This window comes from Aphis gossypii, chromosome X, assembly GCF_020184175.1.
Source record: "Aphis gossypii isolate Hap1 chromosome X, ASM2018417v2, whole genome shotgun sequence".
NCBI classification, from domain to species: domain Eukaryota; kingdom Metazoa; phylum Arthropoda; class Insecta; order Hemiptera; family Aphididae; genus Aphis; species Aphis gossypii.
The window spans coordinates 2,459,360-2,480,062 of record NC_065533.1 but is presented as its reverse complement, the minus strand read 5'-3'; the positions used below and the strand labels follow the sequence as shown (position 1 = coordinate 2,480,062).

The 20,703-nt window shown below is 23.6% G+C and overlaps 1 protein-coding gene across 2 annotated transcripts in view; it reads right to left on the bottom strand.

Moving 5' to 3' along the window:
* Positions 1 to 19,833, bottom strand: part of LOC114132245 (FYVE, RhoGEF and PH domain-containing protein 6-like) — a 31,750-nt gene extending 11,917 nt beyond the window's left edge. Inside the window, exon 1 of one of the 2 annotated variants that reach the window (XM_050206464.1) lies at positions 19,680 to 19,833. In XM_050206464.1, coding sequence (XP_050062421.1) covers positions 19,680 to 19,797 — 118 coding nt within the window. In that variant the 5' untranslated portion in view covers positions 19,798 to 19,833. Of the gene's footprint in view, positions 1 to 10,180; positions 10,263 to 19,679 lie in introns of those variants that run through there. The other variant, XM_050206465.1, reaches the window with a different exon arrangement.
* Between the last annotated feature and the right edge of the window lie 870 nt (positions 19,834 to 20,703).

Here is a 20,703-nt window from a genome sequence, read left to right as displayed (position 1 = left end):
AATTCACTCAAGGTCGCCCACAAGGGTCCCTGCTATAAATAATGAATGTAATATGTCATACTATAACAATAACATTATTGTTTACATTACCTACTATTATATTTAATTTTATAAATATCCCAAATCTTAATTTGAAATTTAAATTTGCATACCAGACTTGGTAATAAATATACAAAACAGAATCTATAGTAGAGATAAAATATTTTTAATAATGAACCCCAAAAGTACGAACTAAATTCAATTTCCTACCAAGTGTCTACAGTAATCACATTCGATATTGAAGATTTTTATTTTTATCTGATATAAAATGTATCTTCAGACTAAAAAAATATATTATATAAATCTTTCCGCTCAGATTCCAAATTGAGTGTAATAAAGTGAATATTATTATTATTATTGTTGTTGTTGTTTTTATTAGTAATTTAAACTTGATTATTTTAAGTCGTTAAAGCTATCATAATTACTAATTATTATAAAATATTTTAAATATTTATGGGATTAATCATTTAAATAAATTACTATTGTTACAAATAATCTCTATTATATTTTAAAATGTATACAAATTCAGTAATACCGGGTGATAAAGATAACAATGAAAATAAATGTAATAAAACCGCAATACATTTTCCAAGGTAAAAACAATATTTGAATAATTATTTTAAAATTAGTAATTCATAATGTTTAATAATTCAAGAATAGCTGATGTCAATTGAATGCAAGTATCCCGATATCATCGATTATGAATTTATTCTTTTATATAATTATAGATTCTGAACGGAGTGAGGAATGTATTGTTTTACAATGATGTGTGTGTTGTCTGTTTGTGTCTGTGTACAGCATAACTAGTTGAATTATACTTTAATTTAAAAATTTAGAGTTGTTTACCGATGGAAAATTGAATATCTGTGCATTATAAAAGCCAAAGTAAGAAGTTTCCAGTAGTTTTCAATAAAACCATGATTTTCTGTTCATTATTTAATTTTAGGGTATTCAAGTGATTTTAACATAAACCACCTTTTTTACCACCTAATGAAAAATATATATCTCGATAAGATTGAACTGGAGCTACACCAAACCTATCTATTGGTATCTATTGTTTAATATCCACGGAAAATGTAGTACTTAGATATAATGCTTAACAAAAGGAAGTTATATAGTACCTACTACCTATGAAATTTAAAAACATGCAATTATGATTTTAAAATTATAATTATAGGTTGAAAAATAAATATTGATATTATCAATAATTATTGATATAAATCAGTAGTTGTGTACAATCCACATGCGAATACGGATTAGTTATAATATGGTCTCCTTATCAATCAGACAATAAATCCAAATTAGAAAAAGTTGAAGAAAAAATTTTTCGCTTCATCTTTCATAAATACTTCATTCCTAGAGGGCAGAGAGCCTCACCCTTCTACGCTCCTCTTTTAAATATTTTAAACCTTGAGACGTTGGAACATTTTCATTTGAATTCACAAGTTACTAATTACTCAAGTAATACTCCCTTGGACAGAATCATGTATATACAATTAGTCATTTAAAAATTGATACGTTCAACTCTCCAAACTTACACTTTTTTAGTTGTATATTGTAATTTTTTTAATTCGTATCAAATAAATAAATAAATTAGTAATATTCTTTAACAGATAAGAGAAACAAATATTAAAATAATTAAAATAATATGTATAGAATATGAGTATTATGATAACATAGATTTAAAACAATAATTACAGATACATTAATCGTTTTAAAAATTATCAAGTGCTTATATCAGTTATTCTATTTTATAATTTATAGACTTATAGTATATGATTACAAGGTGATTAAATTAATCACTAGGTCCCAGATTCAAATACCTTAAAAATTAACAAAAAATATTCTTCTAAGTAACCACAAATTCCTAAAAAATGTCCAAAATTGGTTTTATAATTACTACACTATCCAAGTGGAAGGAAAACGATATTTCAGAATTTTTAACATTTCTATGTCTTTACTAAACTAAACATTAATGCATAAAGAAAACAATTAAATATTACTGATCACTTTTGAAATTTACAAACGAAAAATTGTACATCTGTATCCTGATTGTACAACTATTAGAACTCATTTATGTTTTTTCTTTTATATATAATCACAGGATAAATAATTTATCGCACACATATTGTCAACAAAAGTATTTATTTTCTTTAACAGAATTTAATATTTCATTTTTATTTGATGAAATATGATAATTTATAACTATTATAAATGATTGTCTTTTTCATAAAAAATTTGGAACCTATATTATACATAAATAAAAAAATTGTTGTTTTGATTTCGGTAAATGAGAATTTGGCCTATACAGAGTGTAACTCGTTTATTTGACATATTTGCATCTGCACTATTATTACATTTATCAAATAGACGATCTACACCTTGTATATAATTTCAGGTTCTAGATAATTTCAAATATGCCTAAAAATAATAAATTAATGGTCGTTTGAGCGAAGATAATAATTTTGACCAAAAAAAAAAAAAAAATGGTCCGCTTGGACGAGTGAAATTATTTTTACCTATTCGAGGTAAAAAACCAGGTGATAGATACGAATGATATTATTGAATTTTCATAAAAAACCAATAGACTACTTTAAAATGTATTAATTTATATTATATGTCATTTTATTTAAAAATTTTCGACTGTAGATTACTATCGAAGTATATAATAATATTATTAATATCCATATTAATATATTTTTTTTTAAATAGGACTTGTTTTAATGATTTATATTTTATATGATTTTGTTTAATTAATTGTTGAGTGTACATTATAAGCATTTTCATACCGCCTAAATGGTATTTTTTAGTTGAATAATCCTCGCCCAAACGGTATATATTTATTCGGCCAAACAGATCACATTTTGGGTCAATTCGCCTAAACGGTTTAGGCCCAATTAATTTATGTTAATTTTTACATCAATAATTATTTTGTTGTATGATAAAGAAATTAAAAAGAAAACTCAAAAATGTAAAATGTTTACTATCTGTGATTATATTCTTTTGATAATATTATAATAAAATAAAAATCAATTTTTTCAAAAACTGGTGTTTAATAAGGAATTCTGTTTTCTAGCTATTGTTTGTTCATTTCCTTCAATTATTAATAATTTAACTATACTGCATCAACAATAAATTGCACATCATATTTTTGGGTAAAATTCTAAATACTTTTTCTCACTGTTAATAATGTTTATTTTATTATATCTTACTTTGTTCACCCTATATATCTATTCATTTTTTACAATGTAATAATGTATAGACACACTATAAAAAACAATATTGATTACTCTAAATTTCAACTAGATAGAATAAATTGATATTTGTCGAGTATACAATTATTTTTGTATATATCAATCGAGTATAACTAAGTATAGTATACTATACGAGTATACTAGTATGTAAATCTAGTATACCTACCTAATCATTTCTTCATTCTGCTGATTTAAATAAAACTATTGGAGACCATACTAGATAAATAGGCAGGAGTCTTATTATATATTAATTGTTTACAGTGTTTTATTAAACGTAACCGTACAACTGTATACGATATTTTTTTAATATACATACAAATACTGAAAGAGGTACCTATATTACACACGTATTTTATTTTTAATGTGCAATATTTATCACCTTCATTAAATAAATCTAAATCCACTCATAGATAATCAATTTATTTTACATACTACCTATTTATATAAAATAATAAATATTTTTATCACGGTTCATTGAATAGAAATGTTAACAAATCACAAAAAAAAAATACATTATTTTATCATATAATATAAAATATTAAAATGTATATATATATTTATTTTTTTTATATAGAATAGATTTATAAATTTATAATTTATGTTTCAAAGTTTTACGGTTATATCAACTTATGTCCTATGTTCTATAATATATTATTATTTATTGTATATTAATATTATATATATTAAATATAATATATGAGATAAATAATTACTTTTCTTATTAATCTAACATGTAGAAATACATAACTAGTTATGGTACCTAATCACTAATTACTAATAATGTGTTTAAAGATTGGTCAAGTTTAAAGTTATGAAAATTAATAACTTACTTAACTCTTAATACTTTTCGACTTGTCGTAAATTATACTACACCTCAGTAAAACTGTTGTAATTTATAAATTAATTTTATTACATACATAAATATTTACATTGTTTTTTTATATTAAAAAATATTAGTGCAGGTGGTATTATTTTAAATTTTGCTTTTTTAGATTCTGAATAGAGTGATGAATGTATTGATTTTACAATGATGTGTGCGTTTTTTTTTGTCTGTGTACAGCATAACTATAGTTAAAATAATGCTTCAATTTCAAACTTCGGGGGCGGTTTCCGATGGTAAAATAAATATCCTTGGTGAATTATAGAGGTTAGATTAAGTTACATTTTCCAACAGTTTTCAAAAAAAAAATCGAGAAAAACAAAAAAAAAAGTGACAGAAAAACTGGAATTTATTTACGCGAAACCAGTTTTCGACCACATCGATTTTTTTGTAATATGATTGTAACTCAAATACTAATTACTGTAAATACTTGACATTTTCACCATCTATATATAGTTAAATTTCCAAAATATTTTGACTTTTTTTTGAGCTAGTTATAGACCACTGAAATTTTCGATTTTTCTGAGAATATTTTTTTGAAGTGTCGATAAAATTTTTTTAGCCGAGTAAAAATACTTGAAATTTTAATACAAAGTTTCTCATAAATTATTCTTATAAAAAATTATAAGAATACATAGGCACAATTTTTTATTAGCATTTGAAGTTCAAATATTGACAAAAATTCGTCAAAATCATGAATATTTGTAAATTATTTTGTAGGTATAATTCATAAAAATGTTTGTATAAGTAGCTAAGAGTTGAAAATTCAATACAAGATTTTTCATAAGTTTAGCTTACAATAATTATAAAAGAATTTAAATTTTGGTGAATTCAGACCATGAAAACGTAACCACCTTTTTCACCAACCACGGGAAATTATATCCTAGGCTGACAAATCATCTTCGTTCAGAATTGTTTTTCGTATACAATGATATCTATCACTGGATTCAAATTTAACACTCCTATAATATATATAAATTATATAATAGTGATCCAAACGGCACCTAATGTACCTACAGCTGAGCGCGATACCCACTTACCCGCTTTTTTATTATCTAAATTTAAGTGCAAATGCCATACCAACATAATTTTATCCGAGCATTATTATCAAGGTAGCTGAATGCGAGTTTTAAAGTTGACCAGTCTTATATTTATAGGTATTTTAATTCAACCATCAAAGTTTTATTAATATGTATTTTTTGTACTTCCAAATAGATAATAAATAATTAACTTAACAATCGTAATTTATGAGCCATCAAGTCAAAGTTTATAAAAAAAATATTAATATTTGAGTATACTTTAAGTTTTTATTTACTGATTAATCATCATTATTATGAATTTCATACTAATTCGTAATGCCTTATAAAAATCAATAAAACTTTTTAAAATCATTTAGAGAGGCTTTACCTTACTTATAATAGTACTAAGATTTTTTTTCCTATTAGAATTAATAATAAAATAAAATCTTATAAAAAACACAATTCTAACCCATCATCATCTTTTTTCTCAAAAAAAAATAAATAATAATAAAATGTATTTAAATTATACAAAATAATGTACATTTGTGTGCATCAGATGATACATCTAACATCTATTATTATGAAAATTTAACAAAAGCTAATAAATTATTCAAAAATGTACCTATAGGTAAAAATTTTATCAAATACTTTAATGTTTGATTTTTGTAACATTTTTAATTTAAACTATTTGATTACGTTAAATATTATTAATAGCGGTTTTTTATCATACAATTATAACTTAAAAAATGTTTTATTTTTTATTTTATTAAATCACTGTGGAATTATGACAAATGCAAAACTTTAATGGTGAATATGTAAGTTTTTTAAGTTTTTAGTTATTACTTATTGACCAGAACTAGGATTTGTATGCAAAAACATGTTTTTTTTTTTGCTACGTTCAAATTGAATTTAAATGAATAATATCCACGAATTATATTATTGTTATGAAAATGGTTCTATTTTTATTTTACATGTTTTAACATGTATTGAACTTAATACATATTTTTGCATATTTAGTATGATAGAATTTAATGTATTAATTTGATAATAATTAAACTGATCAAAGTATAAAACTTGGTTTTTTGGTCAAACATAAATTTTATTTTTATAAATACAATCCTATGGTACAATATACTATGTAGGTTCGCTAATAATTTATATTTTAAAATTTTAAAAAACAAGTGATCGTAGCATATAAAACACATATTTCTACTATTGATTGATAATTATAAATTTTATTACTGAAATAATAATTAATACACGCAAAAAATAAATAAATAATTTTTAATTTTTAATCTCAATTATACGTATTATATTATGACAATCAGCTGATCACTGATATATTTCTTGAAATAAATATATTTTTGTAACTATATTTTTGTGTGTATCTTTTAAAAATTAAAACGCACATTTTTGCATATATTACAATTTTTTATTGCATACAAATCCTAGCTCTACTTATTACCAAGGTGCCTATAATATAATCATAATAGATCGACTTAATTATAATAAATTTATATAGATACCTTGAAGGTATCAACATTACACATGCAGCAAGTTGCAAGTATAACAACTATAATTTGTATTATAATTAGAAAACTATGGGTACCTACAACTATATGTGGATTAGACTTGTACCTATACAATATTGCAATTTGTTAATTCAAAATTCAAATCTGTATAAAAAAATTACAATATTGAATAAATATGTTTATTTCGTAATGTTAAATTTAACAGGTAACCTCTCTTACATTTAAAAAATTGGATTATCTTTCTGATTGCAATTTAATATTCAAATAGGTACCTATAATATAAAATATAGATATTCTATCATGTGAATTCCCGTCCATTATTGTATTAAGTTTAAGTTCATTATTTTTATAGTATTTAAGTATTATTGATTTTATGTATATATAACTATATTATCATTTTATTGGTATAATAATTGAAGTTATATATTTTAAGTCAATGGAATAAAATCTATGGTTTTACTCATTTGCATTATTAAAATTTCAAAGCAAAAATATAAAATTAAATAGACGAGGGTCGTGATCATAGGCGCGCTTTTATTAAATAATGGTTTGATCGTAAAACAAATAAATGAACTATAGGTACTTTTAACAAGATATATATTTCTTAATTACCTACTTAAGCATATAAGCATAAAATTGATTAGAAACACTTAATAGTTAAGACTTTAACATTAATTTGTCCAGCCTCGATGATAGATGATCGTTTACCTTTTTTAAATTATCAAAAAAATATATTATTTGAAAATAATTGGCATAGATGTGACGTGTTACTTATTACAATATAGGTACCTAGTAAAATATTTGTTTTTCAATTTTACTTTTAGGAGGAAAAAGAGTATCAAAATATTATAATAAACGCTATGAAATAAATTAATTAAAAATGCTTGTGAGATTTATCTAGCTTATAAAATTATAAAATGTAAATACCTACCTGTCCTATTTATTAGTTTTACACGATAACTCTGAATAGAAACAAAAATTGTTTATTGATACCTAAATGGTTATAATAACTTAGTTAAATATTGTATAACACTGTGATAAATAGACAAACATAAATGATAAAATAACAGCCCAAGTATAATACATTAACTACAATTCAAGTTTTAAAATATTAGTTTTAAACAAAAATATTTACTAGAGGTATTTAAATTTTTTAGTGAAAATTAAAAACAAATATTAATACATAAAAAGCATCAACAAAAGTATTTTTTTATTTAACTACAATCCATTAAAATAAAATTAATAATAATCACATTGTTGTAATATTTTTTAAACTATTTTTTTGGCGAAATGTCTATAGCAATAAATAAAAGATTCCGAATTTCAGTTGTTATTCCAAATACATGAATATAATTTATGTTCCATTTAAATTCCAAAACGACTTTTTTAATGATAACCTAAATACTAATAATATTATACTAATTTCTATAACCTACAATAACATCAAACGCATATATTATAAAATACCTATGAATCAAGTGTATATTTTTGATTAGTATATAGCTAGTGCCTACTATCTACCCATCTATAGTAAAATCAAAAAATATTATTGTTGATGAATACCTATATATTAATAATATTATTAATATTAACCTGTATTAATGTAACGTTAGAAAGTGAAACAATACATTTTTAATTGTTGTGATTTATTTATGCATCAAAATTATCATATCCTTTGATCATGTCACTAAATATACATTTATGATTATATTTGATTATTTTTTCACCTTATATAAATTTAATTTGTATTTTAAAAAGAAGACTTATTGCAACCCAATTTGAAAGCTTAAGCAACCCAAAAATGGGTCGCGACCCACCGGTTGAAGACCACTGATTTATAGGTTATCACTGACATCGTGACAACTGACAAAACTATTGTTCTACTTGCAGAAGCAGTGGTCAATCAATAGCGTTTAATTCGTAGGTATTTCAGTATTATTATAAGTTAAGACCGAAATTATATGCATTTAACATTTTAAGATATGCAAAATAGTTTTTGATTATTACAGTTTTTTATTTATGGTAAATTTATAAAATTAGAACATTTATGATGAAAATATAAATAAGCTACAATATATTTTATGAATTTATGATTGTGATGAAAAAATATACAATTTATTCGTTATTGGAAAAACAATAAGTAATAATAATATGTTCCATATTGATCTCAGTTAAATCATGACGGCGATTTGTGACAAAATGTTTATATGCAGAAAAACTTTTTCCGCATCAACACTTGTTATTGGTGCATATTTAAAACACGACAACATCTCCGGTGAAAAAATGAAAAATGTTTGATAGAAGATCTCTTCAAGTCAACATTCTCATCTTGTTGTATTTTAGAAATTTCTTTTAAAATTAGCAAGCCTTTGTTTTTTATTAATAATTTCAGAACATTTTTTTTTAGTTAATACTCTATTTTCATTTTCAGAAAGATTGTTAATAGAATTTGTAACTTGTTCAAACATTTTTAAAGCATCTCTGAGTAACAAACCTGAAGTCTCAAGCTTTTTAATGTTTTCAACAATCATCCAAAAATTTGTTTTAATATAAGTTAAATCGTTAGTTATATTTGATTTAATTAGAATTTTTTTACAGTTATTAATGCTCTTGACATCATCTTCTTTTAAGTTTTGAATAAAAATTTTAATTTTTTTGAAATTTTCTGCATAAAATATTGCCGATTCCAACCAAAACACCCCATTGTATTATGGTTTATTAGTTAGCATTAAAGAATTGCATGATATAATTTAATTCTATAAGGAACTTTCAAAAATATCGTTTTTCGTTGTTAATCAAATCGTTTATTTTAATATTTCATGAAAAATATCCACAATCTTTTCTGCAATCCAATTAATCCCATGAACAGCACATGTCACATGAATAAGAGTGGAATAAAATGGTTTTAAATTTTTGGCAGCCTTAACCATATATGGAGCAGCATAGAACATAAATAAAACTTTTTCGTCGTTATATTTTCCTTTAGCCATAATACTCTAAGATAATTATTTACAAATTTTGCTTTAGTATTATTATTTGTTTTTCAAAATGTTTATATTAGATTAGATGAGATAAAACTTAGGAGTTTAGATACTAAAAGATATGATTTTTATGGCGAATCAACATTTAATTTTCCAACAATAAAGTTCGCAACATATTTGCCTCGTAGGTCAATAGTTTTATCGATACAAAAATATAATATGAATGAACTTCTTATGTTTACTCGTATTTTATTTTAAATATATGTGTAACATTTGATTACATAATTCTTTCTTAGGGTACTTTCATTAGGTATATGTAAATAAATACATTTCTCCAAAAGTGGGAGTTTTCGAATATTTTTTGTGTGAAAATGACTAAACGTACTGATGAATGTAAACTTTTTTTCTACTACAATTACTTTATTACAATACTGATAAAAAACTAAATTATTATTTAAGGTTTTGAAAACCTCACCTGAGTTATTATACGGTTCAATCCATTTTTTAAGTGATGGTAATTGTGAACTTAGACATTTTGGCATTGTAATTTAAAAAACATAAACAATGTTATTTAAAATAAACACGTTTTCATTACCTACACGTTAACTATTGCCGAATGTACACTTCGAACTACAGTTGTCAGTTTGTTAGTCCGTGTTCTGTAGTATTGACAATAACTTAAAAATTTTAAGTGAAGTAAATAAGATAAAAATGTACGACAGGAAAATCAGTATACAATTAGATATGCTATCTAGCTACAAACTAATAAGTAATAAACATAGATAATATTTATTTTTTTTAAATATTTTAAATGTTTGTGTTTTGAAAAAATTTGTATATAATAACTTTACATACAATTATAAAATTAAAATAAAACATTTAAATGTAAACGTGTTATGTAAAAACATGCATTTTTATGGAAAACATATACCTACTTTTACCTAAAATATGCAAAAATATGCAAAATAAAAATTTGTAACATTATTTATTTACGGTAAGAGTCATTTGGTCAAAGGCCATTTGGTCGACGGTTTAGTGATCGATAAAATATTAACAAAATATTATGTGATCGAACCGTTTTATGGTCGAAAAACGAATGGTCTAATATTTTACTGTTATCATTAGATACCAAATTATTTTATCTTATATTTTTATAGATGTGGCCAGAAATACAATCCTACAATATTTACTCTTAAAAGAAGGGCAACAAATACCTACTCTTAGCTGATCCAAATTATGATTTAGGAAAATTTGTTCGAATACATGACATTTCGATAACTTTTTTTTTAACACTAGACTTTCGGCATTTTCAACCCCCACCCATTTATTTAAGTATGATTGATGAAAATCCATTTACTGCATGTAAATGTAATATAATACTATTTTACTAACTGGGTACCTACTTCTATTAACTCTAGGTATGGTTTTAATTTATTGCATATCTATTATACTTAAAGGCATAAACAATTCGTTCTAGCCGTATCCGGTGTCTTATACTATAATGAAAAGTGAAAACTTTATGTACCTATACACAAACTATGGCTTATGCCAATAATATTCCCCACACAATTTGAGTACATTTTTTTTTTGTTATGATAAGTATTAGCTATTATTTATGATTATATAGGTACTAAAGATTTCTTTTATACTCCATTTGTGTACACAGTTGTTTGATAAACATTTCTGAACAGTGTGAACGGTATGTAATATTGTTGGTTTTATCTTTTAAGATGTTTTAACTTGTTTCAATGATAACTAAACAGGTTTTTTTAGAAGTAAAAGGGTACAACATTTTTATACAGCCATAGCCCATAGATGATGAAAATAATAACATTGCCTTATTGAAGAGTATGCGGGATTAATTAAGTGTTAAAATACCCTCTAACGCTTACATTTATTGTAAAAATATTGTATACATTGTGTAATAAAAAAATGAATGTTAAAAATAATAAATAATTAAAACACTGCGTTCACTACCATCATAGAGTGTGCTCATACTTATAAAAATTTATTAAAATTCACCATGACCAAAATATAAATACATGGAGCGTGAATAACACTTGTTAGAGCTATAATCCCGTAATAATGATCAAATATTACATACAATTTGATTGCATTTGTCTTTTTATTAAATTTTCAAACTATTTATGTTACTAATTACTTAACTTGATAACTGTATTACTAACCCAGTAAATCCAATAGCCTCTTAGCTAAATATTCCATATTTTGATTAGATATTTTAAGCTAATGGCATCATTACAAAATAAGTTCAGTTTCAGAAAAATTAACAACATTTATATAAAGCTAAGATTTGGAATACGATATTTCCTTTCCCTTCGTAAATATATAAAAAAAACTATCAATCGTCACAATTTTGTAAAGGAATCTTTAAATTTGAAAGTACCTATTTTGTGAATGGCTCTGAATATTTTTGCTATATGCTGAATATTAGAGTATTACTAATATGAATAAAATTATATAAACGTTTTTCTAGTTTTTTATTGTTAACACTCTTATCAAGTATGCAACAGATTATTTTTTTTAATGCACTCCGCTCAACATTCTTAATTTACATCCCTATTTTAATGTAGTTTTTATATTTTATGCGTTATTGTTTAACGCGAAATAGATTATAAAATGTAATATTAATGGATTAAATTGTTCTTATTATAATATTATGTTTTTATTATTAATATCAAAGATTAACATTTTTAAGGTGTTTGATTATATTCAATGGTTGCCTATTTATAAATATAAGGTGTATTTTAAAAAATTAAGCTCTCTAAAATTTAACTTCTTGCATACGGTGCCTTCCTGTAAATTACATTTTGTTTTTAATTGAAGAATATTTACGAACTTGACACTGTACAATAGGAAAATTTGATCATAAGATACATTTCTTTTGATATTTACATGACGAGAAAAAACTTATCAAATCATGGAACTCAAATATTTTAAATTGAAAAAGAATTATATCTAGTGCCAAATTCTGGCAAAGGATTTCGATGCAAATACAAACCCTTATTAAATAAAATGTTTGAAAAAAAATATTAAGTCGTGTAAAATATGAGTAAAGAAAGATATAAGTATCGATTTTTAATCAAATTAAGACCATACCAGCATGTTTGAGTATTTACAATTTCAATTACAAGATCAACAATATAATTTATTTAACTAAAAAAATCATACCACACTTTTTATTTTCTAAAAGTCTGTCGCCCCCACCTTGAAATTTATAGATGTCCTCTAGACCCAGCTACTGACAACCATTCGTACCACACTATTTAAAACCCCGGGCGCGCGGTGACAATATTAATATGAAATATGTAATGATTTTTAATAAATTTACATCGACGGAAACGTTCATTATTATACAGAAACAATTATAGACAACACGTCTAAACGCAAACGACGTCCTTGCTGAATAGAACATTACTCTACTTGACAAATAAATAATAATAATAATAATATACGTATACAAACTGGCAAACTTAATGACTAATATCAGTATAAATATATAACCATGACGTATTAAACTCAAATACAATTAAAGGGAATTTAAACCTACTAATAGGTAATGCCTATTATAGTTATAAATTTATAGTACTATAATAATCACCTATGTTTTATATATTATACTACCTACGGTATAACTTACTGTATATTATAAATTATAATTAGTTAGGATGGAGTAATTTAAGTGAATAAATAATGAAATCTTAAATACAACAATTTGTAATTCGTAGGCAATTGAGTATTTTGATTAACAATTATTAAATTGTAGTATGGTATAAGAACCCTATACCTAATTTGTAATTCAAAATATCTATTAAATACGTTTGTTTATCGTTTTAAATTTGTATTTAAATTATGAAGATAAACAGATGTTAAAAAAAAATCTTACTTAAAATTGGATATTAATAATTGAAACGATTTTATGATGAAAAATAGATTAAAAACAAATACCTAACTTATTATATTGCTGAGAACAAAATTGTGTTATCTGCTAACAAACTAAGTAAAAATATAAATAGCAACTAAATTTTGAAATTCGGTATCTATATTTAATTCATTAATTGTATTATTCCTCATTATTTATGTTGATTTTATATTAAATTATTTGATGATAATGTGATTGTTATCAAAATCAAATAATGTTTTTCGTCCTATTTGTAAGTTATCTAATGCTCATATTTTCGAAAGAATTACAGTTTTATACTATTCATACGAAATATTTTATTATTAACTAACCTAACATTTATGGGAAAAAAATCGAAAAACTCTCATGCCTATAAATAGCTTAAAAAAAAGTCAAAATATTTTTTAAATTATACCACGTTTAGAAAATGATAATATAAATATTTTATGATAATTTTAGGTAGGTATCTAAATATATTTCTTTTTGAATCATTATAAAAAAACAAAAATCATTTGAAAAAAAATAATTATTATATATGAGTAAAAATACACAGTAGAAATATTTTTTTAGTTAAGGTTCCAAAAGTATAAAGAACTTTGTATTACATTTTTAATGTTTTCATGTTTAAATAGAAATTTTTTGGATTTCTAACTACAAAATAATTTTTATTTTTTGAAATTTCGTCAAAATTTTAACTTATTAAGTACCAAATAAAAATATTATGTCTATAAATTTTTCATATTTTTTAATTAAGAAATGAATAAAAATGAATAACATATTAAGTACCTACTTTGTATTAAATAATCAATTTAAATGTTTAATAATACCTATCATAGTAAAATGGATTTCTCGTTTTTCTGGTATTTCGTTGTCGTGAAATAAAACTCTCATATAAGCATGGGTACATACTACATAGCGATATTATATGGACAAAGAACCTATACGATAATCATAATCAACATTAAAACAGTACTTCCACATAACACGGACAATAATAATAATAATATGTTGCCATTACCTACCTATTTTATCTTGAGAAATGACTCAAGCAATGCACTGTATTATATTACGTTTTACACGGGTCTCTCATATGATTCAGCCGACGAATGATATTATTATTGAGTTGTACGTGCTACGAGATCAGTACAGCTGCTACACACAAAAGGATTTGTGTACACACTAATTGTATTTATCGTGACACTATCGGTTTAAAATTATTTAATTATTATTGTTTATCACAACGTTTTACTACGACACGCGTGTCTGTCGCGAACACAAACACTGCAATATTAATATTGTTCGACGGCGGAACAAATCAACATTGCCTGCCCATACCGTTGTGATTGTCCGTAGATTTCTAAACATTATGTGTGCTAACAATATTATTCACAGCACCAGTGACAAGCGCCGATACAGATATGATTTCAAAACGTTTTGTAGGTATGCAATGTCCAACAGACATAACTGGGAATTAAATAGTATGGTATACTTCAGATGCTAGCATTAATTTAATATCGTAAAATAGCAGATGCGATGTTTGTCGTTTTTTAAGGAGTCTTAATAAGCAATATCAACGACTAAAAATATGTTAAATGTATTATTCAACATTCAAACACCAATTCAGAGTATTTTACGTAGCTTATGTTGAGTAACTGCAAAAATTAAACACAAAATTACATTGCTTTCCACTTCAGTTTAGGTTTAATACTTCATGTGTTTGATGTATTCGAGTGTTTAAACATCAAATAATAATTCAAACGTCGCGACGTGTTAGAATAAAAAATATAAACAAACATTTGAGTATTTGTTGTTTGGAATAATATGTATTAATTGTTAATGTAAATATATGATTATTCACAGTAAGTAGTTCATACGATTTTAATTTATAAAACAGTAAACTATATGTTTTTAATGTTTTTATACACTTATACCTTACTATTAAACTAAAACAATATTTTTTTGAATATTTTTTAGCTCATAAAATATTATTATTACAAAATTATAATTTAAATAATAGGCTAGAAACAGTTTATTTTATTTCTTAATAAAATAAAATAATAAATAAAATTGACGCAGAAATTGAATAACTATAATACCAATGATAAAATACTGGGTACCGATTTATTATAGGGAATAATTTATATATTATTATAGACCATAGGTGACGCACTGTTCCAAATAAATTAATCTAATATCAATATAATCTGATTATTATACCTCTAGATTTATTTTGTATTACTATATAGGTAATGATAAAAATAAATATTTTTTCCTATAGTAAGAAGTAAATATTATTATACTTGGTGAAATTAGATTAACTATGTAATCAGTGGCGAGTCTAGGAATAAAATTAGCAAGATGGCAATAAACATAAAATATGCCATAATGGAGGCACATTATAGGAGTTAAATTAAAGAGTTCTAAAAAATGAAATAATTATATTCCATAAACATCACATTTTATGGAATTAATAAAACAATAAAAATGTTTGCAATAATAATTATGACTTATAAAATATTATGTTTTTTATTTAAATTCGCAACTTTGTTAATTATATTTTAAAATATAAGGCATTTGTATGTATACTTATTAGAGGAATTCTAAGAAAAAGTCTTTGAAGAAAGTCTTAGAGATCTCTGAGAGAAGTCTAAGATATTTTAGGGTGTTAAAATCATTTATAATTATAACTATATGTCACAGCTATTAGTGTACTAAAACTTTTCCCCAAAAAAATAATGTATATCAGAATATTCCCATTTCATGAACTGATGAACATCGATCATAACATTCATAATGATGTAAGAATGGAAGATGTTATTAGATTAATGGTCATACATTTTATATTTTTATTCACTTTGTGAAATGGACACTATTATTTTACACTAAATGTATGTATAATATATCAGGGGTGGCCAAACTTTTTTTGATCACGATCTATTAAAAATGTACTTCACCTATGAGGATCGACTTCCAAAGAAAATTTTTTTTTATTATGGAATAACTATAATTATTAAGAAACATTTAGGGCGTGTGACCCCAAAAATAAATTCTAACATGATAAACTTAGAAATTGTTCGCGATCGACTGTTTGGCCACCCCTGTAATATATTATATATATTATTCAATATTCAATATAGGTACACTTTGCACGTCATGAACTTTATTGTTTAACAATAGGTATATACTATATAATATCTTATCTGTAGACTGCTACATTTATAGTTATATTATACCTACATTATTATTGTATATTTGTGTAGCACATATAAGTATATAACATACGCATTTGTTGGAACGATTATTATTATTGTTATTATTATTTTGTGTAGTAAATATAATAATGAAGGATTGTTATTACTTATTAGATATTAAACTAAATCGAATCAACAACTGTTATGGTTTATCAAATATGCGTAAATTCCGATAACAAATTTATCACTAAGTGAAAATTATTGAAAATTGAATAGGTTTCTCATAGGATGTTCATTAACTAATTATAAAACATCGAACATTTTCAAATCACTTTGTAGTTTTCAATTTAATTTTTCTTCTTTTTATATATCTAAGATTTGAAAATTGAATTCAAGATTACTCATTAATTTTTCAAACGATTATTTGTAATGTGGGAATTCTTGAATTTAATATAAATCTCCTGATACGATGTTTATTTCTCAATCAAAAATATTAAAAATCTATACTCATTATTTTTTTGTAAACCTTTAAAGTTAATATTTTGACAACATTTATAAAAATTTAGAACTATTTTGCAATTATTAATATGTATTTATTTATTATTAACTATTTTATCGTTAGAAAATCTTACAAAATGTACTTAAGATTTAAAAATGCATTATAACATTTTTTATTGGTTTTTAATCTAAATATATGAAAAAAAGAATCCTACCAAAAAATGAAATTAATTTTTATGAGCATTTCAAATTTAAATGTTTACGACATTCGATACCTATTCAACTGTAAAATAATAATTTATCCTCAAATAAGTTTTGAAATTTTTCCAACTCAAAGTTATTTATAGGCATAAGAAAATTTTAATATTTTTTTAAAATGTCTAAAAAAGTTTATTCACTGGGTCAACATTCTTGAAATATAAATACAAGATCCCACAAAATGTATTTTTGTATCTTTATAAAAAATATTAAAAATACATAAGTACAATTTGTTTTATATAATTGTATACTAAGAATTTAATCAAACTTATAAAAAATTACAAACTATTTTGTAGATGCATAAAATATGTTCTTTTTGTATCTAAGTTATGAAAATTCAATACAATACAAGATTATTAAGTACTTAGTTTATAATGGAGCCATAAAATTTACAAAATGTATAAAAGTAATGATAATTATTATTATTATGTTTTATTTTTATTTTTTAAGTTCTAATTTGGACAAAATTATTTATTTAAACAATAAATAACGAATAACGATACTTTAACTATTCGCGAGAACTTAAACTTTTATGTATTTTATATTATCATGAACTGTATTACATTTTGTGTTATATAAGTTGATAATTTGATATAATATGTTATAAATATATTTTATTATTTATTATAATACTTAGGTAATTAAATATCAATAATTTAATAAATACATTATTTTTTGTTTAAAATTATATCAATCTACGGTAATACTAAAAATAAAATAAATAATTTTAATAGGTACCTATTGTTATATCAAGAAAACCCATCACTTGGTGATAGAGGCTGATACGACTACATATACGAGTAGGTATACGTATACCATTCTCGCTTACAATCATTTTTCGTAAATCGTAGTTATCATTAAATTCAAATTAATACACCTATAGGCTATAATAGAGACTCGCTTGACTCTTAATGCACAACAGAATATTATTTAATAAGTTAATTTATAATATTTTAAATTTAATATATTAATAATTTTCTGAATATATTTTGTACCTGATTAGTACATATATATTAATTTAAAAAAAAATTAAAACATTCTTGTTTACTAATTTAATAACTAAAATGTCTTATAATTTGTAAGTAACATTAAAAAATAAAAAAATAATAACATTCTTGTTAGATATTAAATAAGAGGTAGGTACTTTTTTGTTTACCAATTAAAAAAATATTAAAATATGTAAATACCACTAAAAAAAATAAAAAAAATATGGGTTGAATAACAGTGGCTCAAGTTGGACTAAATAAGTTAAACGTAATTTACAGAAATCTATGCAGGATTACAATTACTTATTATATAGATTTTTAAATATAACAAACATCCGAACACATTTTTTACTATCAATTTTTATGTAAAACGTCTCATTCAATGAGTATTAGTGTAAGTTTTCGGACCTTTTCAAAACAATAGATATGAAACATAAAAATGAATTAATAAAAATGAATACTTTCTTTTAAAATTTGATGCTGTGACACTGACAAAGTGATTTTAAATATTTCTAAGATAACAACAGAATTCTTGTATCACAATAATTAATTGATGAGAGACCGTTATGAAGGTATAAAACTAAAAGATAATATTTTTGCCCCAAGTTAAACATACGCTCCAAGTTGGCTCGTTTGACAGTGGTTTAAATCAAATGAATGAATTAAAGTCGTTAAGGGGTAAATCCCTGGGTAACGCCGTGTAGGATCAGCTTTAATCAGTGGCGTATTTAGGGGGGGGGGTGATATGGGTGTTAGATAACCCCCCCCCCCCCATAAGCCGTATGTATTATGTTGTAGTTGTTGTCTTAGTATTAATATTATTTATTTTATGTGCTTTAGAATACGAATAAAAAAGTTTTATACAACTTAAACATAATTATTATTATAATTGTCATTAATATAATAATTTACATCAATATATGATTTTTGTTAATGTATTATGGAAGGTGTGAGGGTTCTTCCCCCACCTTCCATGACACTATTAAATGTTAAAACACTCTCGAAAAATTAATCCTAGATACGCCACTGGCTTTAATATTACAATTATTTAATAACCAATATTAATATTAATTACCTTACAATTACCTAACAAATATTATAGTAGTCTATATAGTTACTTACCGGAATTTATAATCCATTTTTTTGATAACCCAGATTTTGATGAAAAACCATGAAACCTTTTATGAGAAGTTCTTTGTACATTTGTACAATTAAAAAACGAACTTTTTCTTCCAGACATTTTATTAATCAAAACTCGCGTATTATAATTAGTTGTATTATTATTACTTAGGTATTTATATTTATTTTATTTTATTTTCTTTACTTAACTCTATCCTAATTTTCGAAACTAATTGTATAACAATATTTAAATACAAATAAAAAAAATTATTAATAAATCTGGTTGACTAAAATACTTAATAAAATATGTATAATATCTTGATTTTGAGTTTAAACAATAATTATTCATGTACCTATAATAATACATATGATTACGTTTATAAAAACATCGATTTTATAATAGACTAATGTATAAAACCAATGATATGAATAACATTGTAGAAGGTACCACTACCTAGTATAACAGTCCAGAGCTTGACTAGAAACGACTACTAACGATTACAGTGTTTCTGACTAGAATTGACGTAATTAGTTGTCTGCAGCGCTGCATAACGATACTAAACGAATAATAGATTTATATTTTATACTTTATAGTAACAGTAATAGTGATTTATAATAATAACAGAGCAAAGACATTTATGCGACTATATTTTTTTTTCATTCTTATATTTTTATTTATGGTGTAACGCACAGTGCTATAAAATTGAAAATAATTAGGTAACCAAAAAATGCAATTTTTATAACCATATTTTTTTATAAATTTTTTCTTCTTCTTTTTCTTTTTTAATCATTTCGAAATATTCATTTATTTTTTTTTTTCAAAATAATTATAATTAATATTTAATCGATATTAGAGTTAAATAAAACGGTTAATTTTTATTTGAAAACTAATAATTTAAAGATTAAATGTTAATTTCAAAAACTGATTGATAACATACGAGTATTAATATGGTTATGTCGGTGTTGACTTATAAATTAGTAACAGATGGATTTATTTTTATTAAAATTAATTCGAACTATTGTATTG